At 47.8% G+C, this 17744-nt stretch overlaps 1 protein-coding gene across 4 annotated transcripts in view; it reads right to left on the bottom strand.

Moving 5' to 3' along the window:
- Positions 1-7112: 7112 nt before the first annotated feature.
- GATA4 (GATA binding protein 4) overlaps positions 7113-17744 on the bottom strand; it is an 81134-nt gene continuing 70502 nt past the window's right edge. For all 4 annotated transcript variants that reach the window (XM_067040013.1, XM_067040014.1, XM_059072030.2 and 1 more), the window contains exons 5-7: positions 11671-11758; positions 9952-10079; positions 7113-8885 (exon numbers count right to left, since the gene is read on the bottom strand). In XM_067040013.1, coding sequence (XP_066896114.1) covers positions 8703-8885; positions 9952-10079; positions 11671-11758 — 399 coding nt within the window. In that variant the 3' untranslated portion in view covers positions 7113-8702. The remainder of the gene's footprint in view (positions 8886-9951; positions 10080-11670; positions 11759-17744) is intronic.

Here is a 17744-nt window from a genome sequence, read left to right as displayed (position 1 = left end):
AATCCATCCAGCGTGAAGTGGGATAGCTATTTCATGGTGTTATTATGGAAATATCACAAAGCAAGGTTTGTATCAGGGCCCAAGATTTTGCCTTTCCCACAAGCTCCCGGATGCTGCTGCTGTTGGTGGTCCAGGGACACAAGGTGGAGCAGCAAGGACTCAGGAGCACAGTGGTTAGCAGTTGGTGGGCACTTAGCAAATATTCTTTGAATGAATGGCTAAGTTAGATCTTAGATGCGAAACTCATAAACTGTAAAGTGCAGTGCAAATGTATGCAATCACCATTCTAAGACAATAAAGCTGGGGAATCTGCCTGGAGAAGGGCAAGCTTCCAGAAGCGCAACTCTACAGAACAGCAGCGAAGAACACTGTTGCTGCATCAGACTACCTGGGTCCAAATCCCACCGCTCAGTGGGTAGAGCTGGGCAAGTAATTTAACCTTTCCATACCTTAGTTTCTCCGTCTGTAAAATGCGGTGAAATGCCTACCTCACTGGGTTATGGTGGGATTTACTGAGATGATTCACCTAAATCTCTTAGCACTGAGCCTGACCTATAGCGATAGATCAATATGTTTTTAGTTATTATTAGTTGCATCCTGGACAGGGAGGAGGGGCAACCTCAAAGCCCACAGGAGCCTGGGCCTCAGCACTACCCGGGTCAGCACCCAGTTTTCTAAGGGCCATGGAGCCAATGTCTCCCTCTCCCTTTGTGCCGGTGACATCTTAAACAGGGTTAAAGTTACAATGCCCATGAAAATCGATTAAAGCAAGAAAGGATGGGATGGAGAAAAGCAAGGATGTGGTGAGGAATCAGACTTCCAGTGAATGAGCTTGGGGTCCTGAACCACATGAAGGAGGTTTCATGTGTCTCTAGGAACCCCTGGGGAGCCTGGAGGGCTGAGAGTGAGGCTCTGGGCCTATTCCAGTTGCCCCTCTTTTTTGGACGTGTGACTGTGGACGGTGAGCCCTATTTTCCAATGGTTCTACGACCTTCTTTCATCATGTCTAAATTGGAGAATTTGGAACCAAGGATTCTCCCCAACTTCTAGAAAGACGTTGAAAGACTTCATCTTGGAGTGGGACCCCAGGTTGTGCGGGCTTTTCAGCTTTTAGGTGTCCACTCTTTGGGAGAGGCAGGGGGGCGCTGTAAAAAGCTCAGATTCTGCAGTCAGGTTTGAATCCTGGTTCTGCATGTACTAGTTCTGTGGCCTAAGGGAGCTACTTAAAAATCCATGGGCTGTATCTTCTTCGTGTGCAAAACGTGGTTGTGAGGCTATAGGAAAGTTTTAATGGATGTATAAAGGTACTTACTAGCGCAGCTAGCGCAGCTGATTTGCAGGAGTGCTCAGAAAGTGGCAGGTACTTTTTTTAGCACAATTTCTGGGGTGGTCTCAGATTGAATGTTTGAAAATCAGGCTGTGGCATTCTGGAGGCCACAAGGAAGAGAACGCCGGCGCCCCCAAATGGTGAGCGCATTAACTGCAAGGGAGGTATCTATGCCAGTCTCGGCCTCCTTAGTGAGGGTAGGTGCTCAGTAAGTGCCCCTCTAACTCATGCCAGCTCTGTGGCCTTGGGAAAGTTCCCTCGACGATGGTGGGACAAGAGGGTTTGGACCCGATGATCTCTGAGACCCCTCATGATCTGTAAATGAGTCAAGCATGGCCTCCCAATCCAGGCATCCTTTTTCCTAGTGGGGTTATTTCCCTTCAATTCCACTTGCCCTGGTCAGCTGAGGAAGGAAACCTCAGCAATACTACCCCCAGTCCTTAGCAGCTCGTGTCGTGTAACCTCCCCTGTACTCCCACAGACCCCGGGCCCTAACCCTCCTGTAAGGAAGGGGCTACCAGGAATTCCTCAGCCCTGTCCCTGTGCAAACTGCTAGATTTTAGGCTGCAGGACCTCCAGGGGGGCCTAGAGCAGCTCCAGGGGCCTTGACAACTGCCCTAGGAGTGTCCCACTGCTTTACTTCATAGCTAAATGGCAAGGTTTGCTCTGGGTCCCAAGTACCAGGACACCCTGGTCAGATGGAGCTGACCTGGTCAGTTTGACCAACACAGCCTTGCAGCCCTGGACTAAACTGGAGCCTGAGTGTAGGCATTCTTAACCTGGGGATATGGAGAAGTTTCCAGAGTTCATAGGACCCCTGAAATTGTGAGTGGTGTATGTGTACCACTCATATATGTGTACCTTTCTAGGAAACTGGTCATGGATCTTGTTACATTTTCAGAGAGGTCTGGGACTCCAAAAATTAAAAAACAAAACAAAACACTGTCCCAAATTGCAGAAATGACTTCCTTCAAGCGTTCTCCAAGCAGGACCCTGTTCCGGTCCCATAATCTGCAGCGCCTCTCAAACCTCATCAACGCGGCTGGGTGCTGAGGGAAGACACCAAGGTCATTTGATGGACGTAAGAAAACACACCACAACTACAGCATGGCATGCTGTCCCCATCAGTGTGACAGCAGTAAAAGACCTGAAAATGTTTCCCATCGATCTGCTTCCTCCACTGAAATCAGCTTTCAGAGCCTACAGTCCTTTCTTCAATAGCTCTTCATGATGGCAAATTTCTATTCTTTGAAGGGGCGTTTAGAATCAGGACAGGTGGGGCTTCCCTGGTGGCGCAGTGGTTGAGAGTCCGCCTGCCGATGCAGGGGACGCGGGTTCGTGCCCCAGTCCGGGAAGATCCCACGTGCCGCGGAGCAGCTGGGCCCGTGAGCCATGGCCGCCGAGCCTGTGCGTCTGGAGCCTGTGCTCCGCAATGGGAGATGCCACAACAGTGAGAGGCCCGCGTACCGCAAAAAAAAAAAAAAAAAAAAAAAAGAATCAGGACAGGTGACAAAAGTTGGTCAAGTGATGTAATTCTATTTGGGACCCCCACATTCTGTTTGTGGCTGAGAAGCAATAAGCTTGGTTCTCTTTGGCTGATCTGAGCAGGTCTGGAGAGCCTCTAAAGGGAGTTCCAACCTATGTTTTCACCGTGGCTAAAACAGTGGAATAAGTAGTTTCCAAGGCAGCTACTTTGAGAGGCAATGCTCATCTGGATGAATAGCTTCTGAAACATTTTTAATCCTCATTACTTGGGTCACAATAAAGGTACTATTTTCCCCTTGGAGGACATCCATCCGGAGTCTCCAGAGGGAGTATTTTCAAATCTTGGGGCCCTGAGATTTCTTCTGTACCAACAAGAGTATATAAGAGTCAGAGAGATGAGCCACTTTGCTCAACTTGTGGTTTCAGAGCTGCTGGTCCAAAGTCCTGGATGCTGTATCGAATTCCGTGTGACCCCAGGGATGAATTTCTTCGTCTTTTCCTGACCATCCTCACAGCATGACAGCACCAACTGTGCTCCCTGTGTGATACCAGATATGGCAAGGATAATTTCGGATTATTTCTGCTCTCACAACTGCTTAGAGCTTAAAGAGAACTTAAAGATTCCCTCCTCCAAAATATTTGCAGATGAAGCTGCTGAGGTGAAGAGCAGTTTGATGAAATGCCCAGAGTCACACAGCTAGACACTGGCCAAACCTGGACTAGAATTCTGAAACCTCAGAATCCCATGTCTGGCTCTTTCTGGTGGGCTCCTCCCTTACTTTTCTTTTTTTTTTTTTTTTGGCCGTGCCACACAGCTTGTGGGATCTTAGCTCCCCGACCAGGGATTGAACCCGCGTCCTTGGCAGTGAAAGCGTGGAGTCCTAACCACTGGACCGCCAGGGAAGTCCCTCCCTTACTTTCAAGGAAGCAGAAGCACGGGTGGAAATGGGTACAGACTCTGTTCCAGGAAGTGATTGTATGGTAGTGGTCCCCTCCGAGAGCCCCCGGGACCCAGAGATTCACCCAATAGGACCCCATGAGCCATTTTCAAATAGTCAAAAAAGCCCCAAGGTAACCATCTCTCCGATAGCCGTACCAAGAGGGCAGAGCAACCTAAATCGAGCATCTCTGCCTAAGACGGTAACTGAAGTGTAATTTATATGCAGTTTGGGTTTTAATCTATAAAAAGTGAGGAAAGCCCAAATAATTATGTAGACAAAATAATTTCAAAACAGGGACACTATGGTAGGGGTGGGGTAAAGGGGGAACTTTGGCTGTAGTAAGGCTGGAAGCCACATTAAGGAAATCTGCAAGGATGTTAAGGGGGTGGGGGGACAGGAAGACTTCCTGAAAGTGTTTCCAGCCCATACCGCTGCAGAGAAGTCTGGGGGATTCTCTGAATAAGTACAAAGTAATGGCTTTACATTGTAAAGCACATTAGCTGGCATCACTCATTGCTTTGTTCAGCAGAGTCCTGGTCAAAGGTCTGTTTAGGATTCTGTTATTTCAGCCTTACCTCTTCTGTTTCCCAGCCCAGCCCCAAAGTCTTAAGATAATCAAGAACCCTAGAAATAACGGATATTTTCAATTTTTTATTTTCATGAGTTCTAAAGGAAAAGGACAGAGGAGGAATGATAGAGCTAAACGTTTCACATGTCTAATTACAACCCAATTCATCTGAGTAAATCTATCTTAAAGAAGCAGCAGCACAAGAGACTCTACAATATCTTCGCTGTAACAGGGGTCTACCGGTAGGGTTCACTAGTATCGTTTACCAGTACGGAACTTCATCTGAATTAAGTCCTGCAATCAGAGATTCACTGATTTGGAACTTCCAAACTGCCCAGCGATTTGAGCTTCAAGTACATCTGGTTAAAAACCTTTCCAGTCACATGTTTATTTCTCGGGTGAAGCGAGGCCACCACAGCTGTAGGACAGGAGGCAGTCACCGCTGAGCAGGGAGGGGATGGAGTGTGTGCGTGACAGGCTGTGGGGATCTCATTTATCACCCTTCACTCAAGAGAAGCTCCCTCTTTGGGTCTGTCGGAAAACCCCCTCGCACAGGGCCTGCCACCGCTGCTAAGCTGGGGCCCAAGAGTACCACCCGGTACCTTGCAGGCTTTTCCTGGTTCCACTGTTCCTGTTAGCCCAGAGCACAGCTGTGTATGATCGCCTCTTTCTGTAAAACTAAACCCACAATCTCCCAGGCTTCAACCAGTGATCTAGTCACGCACAGACCCAAAGAAAACTGGACTTTGAGAAACTAGGTCTGTTTTAATGCCATTCTTGCTTGGAGTATTTAGTTCTCCTTGTTATTGAAGTCTTTTTGCAAACGTTACAGCTGCAGCTACTGGAGGGGAGATAAAAATCGCCAGGAGCCAGGGTGAAATAGAGCAGCAGTGCTCCCAGGAGGCTAAGGAACTGAACGGAAAGCAACAGTGTCCAGGGCAGGGAGCCCTCAGGAGCATGGATTCCACTTCCCAGGCTAAACCTGGAAGCTTTGAAGCTGGTCCTTGGTTCTGGGAAGATACATATCTGTGTTGTTAAGGATGGTGGCGTGTTTGTGTTCCAGCTTCAAGCAAGGCAAGGAAGGATGCAATCTGAAGAGTAGTTTCCAATGTCAGAAAATGATTTAAAAAACTGAAAACCAGTCACCTCCACTCCAAAAGCAGCTTTCCAAATGGCTGCTTCTCATGTGCTAGTATCCAAGTCAGTAAGTTCTGGGGGCTCGGAAAGGGGGGCACATCAAATAAACTCCAGCCCAGCTCCATCTGATGCATGTTCAGTGAATATAAACTTATTTTCACTACTGTCAACCCAAGCCGAACATAATCATGGCTAAATCTGCTACTACTCACCCCCGAAAGGCATCCAAAAGTCAAATATTAAGGATTAATGCTCTTGACTGTTAAAATGATTTGACCTGTGCTTCAGAGTTTTTGCCATAGTGAGAGGTGAGCCCGAAAGGGAATGTGAGGGATGTCTGAGCCCGAACACATGCCGCTGGCTGCTGCACTCACTGTACTAGGCCAGACATTCCTCGTTGCTGGCCCCTTACCCCCACTCCAGCCACTTCCCAACCATGTGGAAATTGCACCCTTTTGAGGATCCTGATTGGTAGCAACTTGACTTACTCTGAGGATGCATTGATTTGGGAAAGCAACCAAGTCTGGTGAGTAAGAAGGCTGAATCTTACCATCTGGGGTGAAGCATAAGTTATGACTATATAAGGAATGAGGTCAATCTTCTGGTAGTGTGTGTGTGTGTGTGTGTGTGTGTGTGTGTGTGTGTGTATCCTTCTGAAAACCATTCCTAAAGGGAAGTGGCAAAAATGTTCTCAGCAAAGACTTCATCATCAGAAAACACGTCCTCCCCAAGGCCGACATAAATCCTGGTAGGTTTTATTTTTGGTTTTGAATCTCTTTCGTTATTCTTTGCTAGAGTTATCGGTTACTCATCCCTTTGGACGGTAGCTGTGTTTAACAGCTTTTGCTATTTCTTAGCCAATTAAAAGGCTTTTCCGATTTTACATAGAAGAATGGTTGTTATCTTTTTTTTTTTTTTTTCCCTTACCCGCTCAAAAATAACAAGGGTGTAGTGAAAGGTCAAAGGCCACCAGTTGCCCACTGGGTTTGGCATAAGCCAGCTGAGAGGCAGGAAGCTACTGCCAACAATTCTCACTGGGGGTGGATTTGCCTGTCTGGGTTCTGTTCCACAGGCCTTAGGGCCACTCTCCTCAACCCCACCTCACTTTTGAGATGAAACAATTAAGCAATTCTGTAGACTAAGAAAGTGAAGACAAAATGGACAAAGGAGAAATTTTCACCTTCTGTGCCACTGGTGTGGAGCACCACTGACCCCCCTCCAGGGGCTTGTTTGGATCAAACCAGAAAGGAGAAGATGGCAGAGCACATCTAGTGCACGTCTCAAACCAGGAGGGCTGGAGAGACCACTGCCCTGCAGCTCCAGCCACTGGTGTACCCGAGGGGAGGTCTAAAAATGCCCCCTTCGTTGGGAGGCAACTTCTGGGCCACAGGAAATTTAGTTAAGGGCTGGTCCAACCCTCTCCTAGGAAACCAAGCCTAGAGGTTACCTGTCAAGGTCACAAGCTAGTCCTTGTCACTAGCCCCCGTCACACACAGAGGAAGCCTCGGCCAACTGCCGAAAGGAATGAAGGGAGAAACGATTCAGACGCAGTCTGTGAGCGGATCAGCAAAGGGGCCTCAGTGGCTCAGGGCTGCCTTGCAAAGGGCAGCATTGAACCTCCCAGGAAAGACCTCAGAGGGAGGAGGAGAAGGGAAAGAGGAATACAGATAAATTTATTAGTTAAATACTGATTTTACAGCCATTTCACCTTAAGACAACGTTAGCAGGTTTGTGGATTAAGGAAGGTATACGAAGGCGGCTTTCTTAGAAGAAAGCGATGTAAATGATTAAAACAGAACCTGGGTTTAAAAATACTCTCTGCTACCGCCAGGAGGATTTGGGCTGGGGGCTGGGTGTTTGGAGTAGTACAGAGGAAGGCCAGTCAGCTACATTCTGTTGGCAGCCAGGACACGGAAGGAAGCGTCTTCGAGATCCCAGGGCCACGGGCAGAGACAGCAACGTGGAGAGGAGGCCGATTCCCAGCCCGCGAGAGTGGGAGTGGGAGCGGGGGCGGGAGGGGGCGGGAGGCGAGGGCCCCCTCCACCGGCCGCCCGCCCGATGTCTTCTCTCATCACTCGTCGTCTTTCTTCCATGAGTTGTGTAGTGTTGGTTTGAAATTATGTTGAGAAATCCCTAGCATTTGGCCTCCTGGACAAAAGACTGCTGCTGGAGAAAGGATGTGGGTGCAGGAGCTGCGCCCCTCGGATGCCCTCGGCCGGCAGGACCCGGCAACAGACTCGTCTTCGCGGAACCATGGCGCATGCGCAAACTCCAGGCTGACAACCCCGCCCCGCGCAGCGCGGCCCCAGGCCCGGCGATGGTGTCCCCTAGACATCCTCTCCAGAAGGATCTCAAGTCTTGGATGAATGCTAGTCAGACTTGCTTCAGCACCAGAACCGTTTTTGTTCTTACTCAGGAACCCCCTGAGCGCGATGGGGTGGAAGAAGGATTTGGGGACGTGTTCAAGCTGCGGGCAGGGCGGAATCACCGAGAGCAGTGGAGGGGCGCTTATTTTCTGAGGCCTCGGGGATGAAGAGAAGGAGCGATTTTAGCCGCGGAAGGAACTTGCGGGGAGGCGAAGTTGCCAGATTGCGAGTTTGCCGAAGCCACTCTGCGGTGGGAGAAGCGGCCTCTCCCTCCATCTCCCCACGGAGCATCCGGTAACACTGGCCCTACCCCGTGTTTCTGGAGTCAAGATTCAGTATGAGGGATGCAGGTGTGCCGAGCCGGAAGGGGAGTGTTGGGCGAGGGCAGGACCCGCCAAGGGGCCAAGGCGTCCAAACACATGTCCATCAGATACCCTGATTTAGGCTGGAGCAGGGGCCCCGGCACCCTGCCCTCGGATCCCCCGTGCCAGGAACACCGTGGAAAAACCACCATTTCGGGCCACAGCGGTGGAAAGACAAGGGAGAAGGACATCTCGTCTCTTGTCAGGGGTGGTGAGGCAGAAAATGAGAAAGAGTCCGCCACTCCGTGGAAGGGGCTTAAAGTGTGCTCCTAGTGAAGGGGGGGCTCCTCCAGATCAGAGTCTGTGCTCTCTCCAGTCCCCCACCTTGAAAAGCTATCCGAAAAAATCCAGCGCCCGCTCCCCTAACCAAATCATTGACTTCAAGTTTCTTCCCAGTTGTTGTCTGGAGTCCTTCCCAGACAGAGCAGGCCGGCCCCTGGGAGCCCAGAGCCTCATCTCTGCCATCCTCCGAGTCCCAAAGTCCATGCAGGAATCCAAGGAGGGAAGGAGGTGACATTATGCAGTGATTATGTCCCCGTGACTGTCAGCCAAGGCCAGGCTGTTCCAAGGGTCCTGCTTGGAGCTGGCCTGCGGTGACTGGCTGACAGAAGACGCATAACCTTGCGGAGAGAGCTTCAGGGCCGAGAGGACTGGGTGGATGGAGGACCCGTGGCCAGACATCGCGCTGACCGAGAACGTCTGAAAGCGAAAAGTATAAGGTGCAGTCAATGGAACCCCTCCTGGGGCTCAGGAGGGGGTCCGGGCTGGAGAGGGGAGCCCCATTCCCCAGCTGTGCCCAGGCTGGCACCCACCCCAGGAAGGGGACGAGAGGACAGCGCGAAAGGACAAGGGCAGGAGAGGCATCAGGCTGCACTCTCTTCCCCTGACCCGTGTGCTATGGGACGCAGGGGGTCTGCGCGACTATCAGCTGCTTCTGAGCACTGACTCGGTAGCTTTGTGACTATTCTGGTTTCTCAGAACCCTCTGACGGTTACAGGAGGCATTTTCTAGTCTTTTCACCATCAATCTCCATTTTCAGAAGGAAGCCATCCCCCACCCTGTCCAGAAGGGGCTCCTGGCTCTCCTGGCCCCGAGACATCAGCTTCTCTTCACCCTGATGGCAGAAGGCTCGTTAGGACTCGCCCGCCTCAAGTACAGGCGGAGAAGAGATCAGAGTTAACGGGAGACCGTGACCAAGCTTGAGGGCGTCCTGATCCCGGATGGGGGAACCACACAGGGAAGGGGCTGGAGGAGCAGGACTGCCATCATATCTGACGGAGGGAAATGAGGGTCCTGCTGGCCTGTCTTCTGGACGCACATGTGAAGCTGGACCCGCAGCCAACCCTCATGACAACGGCATCCTGCCTGTGACCTCCTCACCAACCCCAGCTCGCCCGCCCTGTCCTCTGAAGCTTCCACACCTTTGCCCATGCCAGGAGGGGCCTCCTCCTCCCCTTCCTCCTGTTAAAATCTACCCACCCTCAAGGCCAAGGTCAAGCCACCCTTACTCAGGAGACAGACTGGCCTAGAAAGCCCCGCTCCTCCTCCCACACAGCGGCCGCACTCTGATTCCGGTTGTAGCAACGCTGTGTGCCAGCACATGGGTCCTGGCACAGAGGAACTGCTAAACGCATGCATCACGGTCGTGTGTCCAAATCGCTGTAGCTTGATCAGATGTGCTGAAACATATCCTCGTGCAGACAGCCCCTCGCCTCGGGCGGGGGCCTGGCCGCCTGGAGTCTACCTACCCCCCAACGAGCAGTACCTGCGACAGGGAGCTGCCGTGCCCATAGTGGGATGACAGCCCAGGCTCTGTCTTGATGGGACGCATCTCTTCCGCGCTGCTGCTGGAAGCGCTGGTGGTGGGAGGGAGGCTCTCACTGCCCGAGGGACCTGGAACAAGGCAGAGTCAGGACACCCAGCCCAGGGGCAGGGACAAACGGATGGCGGCCCTTGGAGACAGCCAGGGCAGATCCGCGCTAACGGCTTGTCTACATTTGCTGGGGAGAGAAGCAGGGTCCTTCCATCAGTGCAGGGCAACGGTTCTCACAATGAAGCAGAAGTAGCAGAATTTCAAGGGAACTTTTTCAGATGACAGGCTCACCACCCTTTATCCCAGACGCTTGGGGCTACGTGTGTCTCAGGATTCAAACTTTTGGATTTTAAAAAGGACAAAGACTGAATATTACAGAATACCTGCGGCAGGGTCTGGAACAACACCCTATTAACAACAACACTATTAACGTAATTAAATACGTTAATAGTTCTACAGCAAAACATGGGAATATTCGCACATGGGATAAATGAAGACTGTAAGTAACCTGTGTCAGTTCAGATTACATTTTACTGCCAAATCTAGCTCCCTGGATTTGGAATTTCGGACAGGGTCCCTGCTCCCGCCGGGACCCCACCATGCAAAGAGATGAAGTTCCCCAGGGGAAGGTGCTATTCGTATAAACAATGTGGAAGCAGGGAGAAAGGCCGAGGACCTGGTGTGAGCCACTGAACCTTCTGCTAAGATGTGACTGCCAGGAGTGAGCCACTGTCGGATCTGGAAAAGGAGAACTTTTCCAGAAGTTCCAGAACTTTTCCGTGAATGGTCATGTTCTCAGCAGTGGAAGAGGGAAATTTATCTGACTTTGTCAGGCCTTAGATTAGAAGATAAACTTTCCATCGTTATCAGCCGACTTAATTTCTCCACAACTGCCACATTTTCCAGTGAAATCTTTAATTTGACAGCGGTACGGAGGAGGGAGTGCTCTTGGGAGGGGACCCGAGTCCTTATTCTGAAATCTAGAAATTGAGAAGGCAGAGTATATATTGAACAGAATATGGACCCTGAAGTGAAAACACTTGGGTTTAAATTCCAGCTTTACCCATTCACAGCTGTGTGACCCTTGTGATGTTATCACCCTCTCTGAGCCTCAGCTTGCTCATTAGTAAAATGGAGATCATAAATGGGGTCTCATGGGGGTCTGTAAACAACAGTGAGATAATATTTGTGAAGGAGCTTTGCAAAGTACAGAGTACTACATGATGTTAATTATACGCTGGCTTACAAATTAATGTTACAAATCAACCTGAACATGACCCACAGGACCCTGTCTTCCGAAACCCCACTTATCCCAAAGCGAATTGAAAGAACTTGAGTTTCTGAGTGGCTGGAGCACCAAAGATGGAGGGACCGACTCAGGTTCCTTTTTCCTCCAGGCCCTCAACCGGTCCAGCTGGACCTCTGCAGTCTTTGCAACTGGCAAAAACCAGGCCACAACACGAGTTGAGCCTGCTTTAAAAGCTCCCAATACGTTCCATGGCGATGTTACTTTTGCACTGGGTTATTCATTCTGTGCTGAACGACCAGGGATGGACGATGCTATCATTACACCCTGGTAGCCTGGGCCGGCCCACCTGAGCATACACGATGCTCACACACTCTGAGAGCTACTGAGTTATTCATATAATTACACATCGATCTTTTTCTCACCTGCTGGTGTCTTCGATTTGTTAAGGTTCTTGGGCTTCCGTTTTCTGGTTTGAATCCCCTCTTTCCGCATCGCAAGAGGCCTGGGGACCTAGGGGGTCACAAGTCAATATACGTGGTTTTCCATTTGTACCTGATCCGTGACATTATTTACACACACACACACATACACACACACACACAAATACACAATAAGAAGGCCAGATCTATGCAATTCCTCTACAAACCTTGGGGCTGAGACTGAGTGAATCAGGCCTGGAACTCCTGCTGAGCAAGAAATCAATTCTACCAAAAAAGAACTGGGTTGAGCATGTCTATTCCATGCTGGGTATTATACTAAACTCTGGAGAAACAAAGACCTAAAGACACAGTCCCTTCTCTCCAGAGGTTCGCAGTTGGGAAAGACAGACAAATAGAAGATAACCAGATTCACAGGTGATGAGGGAAAATAGAAAAGAAACACTGAACGGTGTCCCGGGCTGGGGGAGGGAAAGTGGCACCGGGGCACATCAAGGCAGGCCTCCCTGAGGAGGTGACGCCTGGGTTGTAGGAGACCGTCAAGCAGATGAGGGGCAGCCATTTCAAGCAGCAAGAACAGTGTGTACCAAAGCCGCTAACCAATCAGCCACACTGGGACACCGTGCGAGCGAAAAGGGGGTGCTATTAATAGTTATGCCGAGATCACGGACACAACCTGGGGCGGCCCGGAGAGCGGAGACGTAAAGTCACTCTACACGGAGCAGCTCTGCACCGTGCTGAGCCCGGCTGGGGCAAGTGGTGGTTTCCATGGGTGGCGGGAGCAGCAGGGACAGTGGTGGGGAGGCTGCCCTGTGGCCAGTGCCCGAGTCCTTCATGACAGCACTTTAGGGCGTCTGAATTCTCCTAAACAAGCAGTGACTGTCGGGCATCGCGCTCCTGAGCCATTCAAGATGCCTAAAGAAGTGCCGGGGGCAGGTCCGCAGGGTCATCTTTCTGCTATTTTAAAATAGTGTGCCTGCCCCACGTCTGGCTTCTTTCAGGCCTGGCCAGCCACATGGTTTAGCCCCAGGTCTGTGCTAGTCTCCCATGTGGGACTAACAGAGGCCACCCCTGCAAATACAGAAGAAGGACAAGTGATGACCGCTTCGAAGTTGTGAACATGGAATTGTTAAGAAAGAAGATTCAGAGAATTCCCTGGCGGTCCAGTGGTTGGAACTCCGCACTCTCACTGCTGAGGGCCCCGGTTCAATCCCTGGTCAGGGAACTAAGAGCCCACAGGCCGCGCATGGTGCGGCCAAAAAAAAAAAAAAAAAAGAGAAGTGCAGTAGCGTATGTGAACTTGAACTGCCTTCTAGTCGACTGAGAGTCACATGAGACAGCACTCCCACTCGTGGAGCAAAGTATCCTCCCCTCCCCGCCCTGCCGCCCCCTCCCCGCCCCCCCACCCTGCGTCCACCTCTTGAAGACCATCCTGACTTCAGGAAGGATCCTGTCCTCATGTTTATGCCCACCCACCTCAGTACTCTAAAGAAAAAAAAATGGTCATAAAATGCACATCACATGAAATTTACCATCTTAAGCATTATCAAGGGTGCAGTTCAGTAGTGCCAAGTATACTCGCATTAATGGATAAAGTCACCTGTGACAGTATAGTGTAAAGAAAGGGAATGCTTTCTAACAAGACTTTGCAGATTTTCATTTTGAATTTTAAGTGGCAATTTTGAATTTCAGCTGCCAGTGCCAACCTCAAACCTGTAATTCTTAATATAGATGTTAAGACTGTACTCGTAATTATGATCAGATAAATGTTAATTGATTTTCCTAACTTGGTGTTAGTTTCTAAGGATGAGTCTCCTCTTAGATGCCACAATTAAATGTGTTTAGAGCTGATGAGAAATTTCTTAATTATTCTGGGAGCGTTGTCCCAGAGACATTATATTCTTATGAAAATTCCAAATACCAAAAATGCCACAGGGTATTTTGACATAGCATAGTGATGGTGGGGAGAAGAAATGCATGTGACTGAGAGGAGTCACTACTAATTTAGTGTTTCTTAAAACTTTTTTTCATCAACCCCACCCCCAAAGCCTTTTAAACTCTTTTTTTTAATAGCGCCCCAATGAATTTTTTTTGGCCGTGCCACACAGCTTGTGGGATCTTAGTTCCCCAACCACGGACTGAACCCGAGCCCTCGGCAATGAAAGCATGGAGTCCTAACCACTGGACCGCCAGGGAATTCCCCCAATGAATTTTAGTATCATAGATATGCTGTATATGTATTATATCTACTTTATACATGAAAAGATGAGGGGTTTTTTTGGTCCTACTTGGGGATGACACCACCCCCCATCTGAGGATGAATATTCTAATATATCTTTTTTAAAAGGAGAGGGGACCTAGTGATAGACATTTGCATATTGGCAGATGTATCTTTTATGTGTGTCCAAATCCTGAAGCAGTATTTTTTTCTGCCAGGGTCACTAGAAAATAGAAGAACTTTGTTTTCCGTCAGTCACCATCTTTTAACAGCTGTGCTTTATATACCCTTCCCACCATAAGCATCAGACAGATCATTTCCCACTGGCTTTGGAGGTCTTGCCAGATGCTTACTTGATTTATAAATGTATCATAAATAGAATCATTCAGGTTCCTTCTCATCTATAAAAATCAATTAAAATCCTAGGTGAATACATTTATTTTAATTAAAGTTGTTCATCATAACACACAGATAAATGGCATTGAAATTTTACTGATGAGTCGACTGTCATATTCAAGCAGGCTGCTGGCAGGAACTGATAGAACTATTGGTTGATTTAAAATGTAACACAGATGCCAAAGTTTTAGTGTACATTATTATCTAGACTACTGAATTATCTTTGTAAAAATTTCCTCAGATGCTGTTTACAGGTGCCATGTAAAATAGGCTAAGTGCATTTCTATGAGAATTCTGGTAAACTGCCTTGCTATGATTTTTCATGTAAAGTGTGTCCTCTAGTATTGATATCGAGTATGTCTATTCACCTGCCTACTGAAACCCAGTGGTTTAAAACACGATTATTAAGAAATAGGTTTTTAAGAAGACTTTATTTAAGTGGGATCTAGAAGATGTGATAAGTACTTTTGACTTCAAAATAATGAATTTATAATTGGCCTCTGTCTAAAAACTTGAACTGCAGTGGATTTGTACCTAAACACAATCTTATGCATAATTGTATGAAATTTGACATGGATCAGAAAGGCTTTCCTTCTATTTAACTGTGGGCTATTAGCAGCCATATCAAATCCAATCATTTTAATTTTCCAATGCACCTATAATCCTTTTATCCTTATTTTAAGATTATCATTTCACCTCTTAATGAATTGAAAAGATGGTGAGGATACTTTACAAATTCACTCAATCACTGTCAATTCAGTAACTCTTTTTCTTTTTTTTTTTTTGTGGTACGCGGGCCTCTCACTGTTGTGGCCTCTCCCGTTGCGGAGCACAGGCTCCAGATGCGCAGGCTCCAGATGCGCAGGCTCAGCGGCCATGGCTCACGGGCCCAGCCGGTCCGTGGCATGTGGGATCCTCCCGGACCGGGGCACGAACCCGCTTCCCCCCCATCGGCAGGCGGATTCTCAACCACTGCGCCACCAGGGAAGCCCGATTTAGTAACTCTTAATAACCTTACTTAAAGTAAAAGCTCAACTGCTTGTGCCTACTATAGAGCCGTTGAGGAGACGTGGCAACAGATCTGCTCAGTCCTTTGCTTTGTAGACTTTATCTAGAGGGACCAATCAATATCTTATTAAACTATGATACGATTAGAATGGTTATGGTTGTATTACTGCAGGTCGGGAACTGTGCATTAAACGTGTCTAATGAATTTGGGGTGCTACAAAGTTATCAAATATAACTGAGCTGTTTCATTTCAGGGAATTTCCAGTCAGTGCAACCATTTTAAGATATTTTAGGATGAAAATAGTTTAAAACATTTTTTAAAGCTTGAAATCCTGAAGGCTGTGCTTCAAGTTGACTTAGAGGTAAACCTATTGGGGAAATAAGTGACCCACTTACAGACTGAAGCCTCTATTACTTCAGAAAGATGTTCTACATTTTCTGGCATCCTAAGAATAAAATATTATCTCTGTAAGTACACCTCATTTCCATTCTAGTTAGGACTAATGGACCCTCGTGTGGCAAAGAGCTGAAGAATGGAGAAAACTGGATAGCCGATAATCCAGATAGTTCTTAGCCCTCTGAACAACCTCAAGTACAGCCATCCAAGCCAGTAATTACACTGCTGCATTATTTCTTTGTGAAATTTGCTTCTTGTCTGTACCCTTGAAATTGCATAAAATTTCATGAGACTGCTTAAAAAAAAAAAAGTATACTCGCATTGCTATGAACCATCACCACCATCCGTCTCCAGAACACTTTTCATTTTGCAGAACTGAACTCTGCTCATTAAATGGTCACTCCTCATTTCCCCCTCCCCTCAGCCCTTGGCAACCGCTATTCTACTTTCTGTCTTTAGGAATTTGACTCCTCTGGGACGTCATATAAGTGGAATCACACTGTGTTTGTCCTTTTGTGACTGGCTTCTTTCATTTAGCACCATGTCCTCAAGGTCTATATGCATGTTGTAGCCTGTGTCAGAACTTCCTTCCTTTTGAAGGCTGAATAATATCCCATCGTATGTGTAGACCACATTTTGCTTATCCATCCATACATCAATGGACACATGGGTTGCTTCCACCTTTTGGCTATTGCGAATAATGCTGCTGTGAACATGAGCATACAAATATTTGTTCGAGATTCTGCTTTCAATTCTTTTTGGATCTATACCAGAAATAGATTGCTGTATCATATAGTAATTCTATTTCTAATTTTTTACAGACACAATCCTTTTAATACCTACATAATATTCCTCTATCAGTTCCTTTTATCGATCCCCTATTGAAGAACAATAGTTTCTTTAACCATTTTCCTCCCAAAGGTTTTTCTTCTCCATTTTCATTATTACAATGATTCAACAAGTATCCTTGTATACACTTCTTGCAAAAGTTGACCCTTGAACAACATGGGTTTGAACTGCATGGGTCCACTTAAATGTGGATTTTTTTTCAATAGTAAATACTACAGCACTACATGATCCGTGGTTGGTTGACTCTGCACATGTGAAACCACAGGTAAGGAGAAATCACATACATGTAGGGCAGACTATAGGTTAGACATGGATTTTCGACTGCAGAAGGTCGGCACCCCTAACCCCTGCATTGTTCAAGGGTCAATATGTTTTCTTATGAGTATTCTTAACTATATTTTTAGACTTTTTTTTTTTGGCTGTGTTGGCTCTTTGTTGCTGTGTGTGGGCTTTCTCTATTTTTAGACATTTTTAAACTTATTATAACAAGAAAACATGAAAAGATGCCATGAGATTAAGTTAATAACAACCCCTCCCATCTTACTACTATCAATCCTCTGCCCATGAGGCAATTGGAATAACAGTCTGTTTCTTACATTTTAGAAAGTTCTCAAACATGTGTGCACATGTACATATCTATATACATATGTATGTGTATTCATTCATCCAAAAGTGTTCACTGTATATATAAGCAACTACATATAAATTATGTTCTCCCTCTTTTTTTTTTTTTTTTTTGCAGTACGCGGGCCTCTCACTGTTGTGGCCTCTCCCATTGCAGAGCACAGGCTCCGGACGCGCAGGCTCAGCGGCCATGGCTCACGGGCCCAGCCGCTCCGCGGCACATGGGATCTTCCCGGACCGGGGCACGAACCCGCGTCCCCTGCATTGGCAGGCGGACTCTCAACCGCTGTGCCACCAGGGAAGCCCCTCCCTCTTTCTTTATAAAACTGTAACCATGCTATGTACAGTGTTCTGCATGGACTTCGTTTTTAAGCACTATGTAATGGAGATTGTTCCAAATTAGAACATAAAGAGCTTTGGTAATTCCCTGGCGGTCCAGTTGTTAAGACTCTTCACTTTCACTGCCAAGGGCCCGAGTTCGATCCCTGGTTGGGGAACTAAGATCCCACAAGCCGTGTGGCTAGGAAAAAAAAAAGGCTTGTAGAAGCTCTCTGTATTCTGGAAATA

This window comes from Kogia breviceps, chromosome 8, assembly GCF_026419965.1.
Source record: "Kogia breviceps isolate mKogBre1 chromosome 8, mKogBre1 haplotype 1, whole genome shotgun sequence".
Taxonomy (NCBI): domain Eukaryota; kingdom Metazoa; phylum Chordata; class Mammalia; order Artiodactyla; family Physeteridae; genus Kogia; species Kogia breviceps.
Note: the sequence above shows the minus strand (reverse complement) of the source record. Positions and strands in the feature narration are given on the sequence as shown.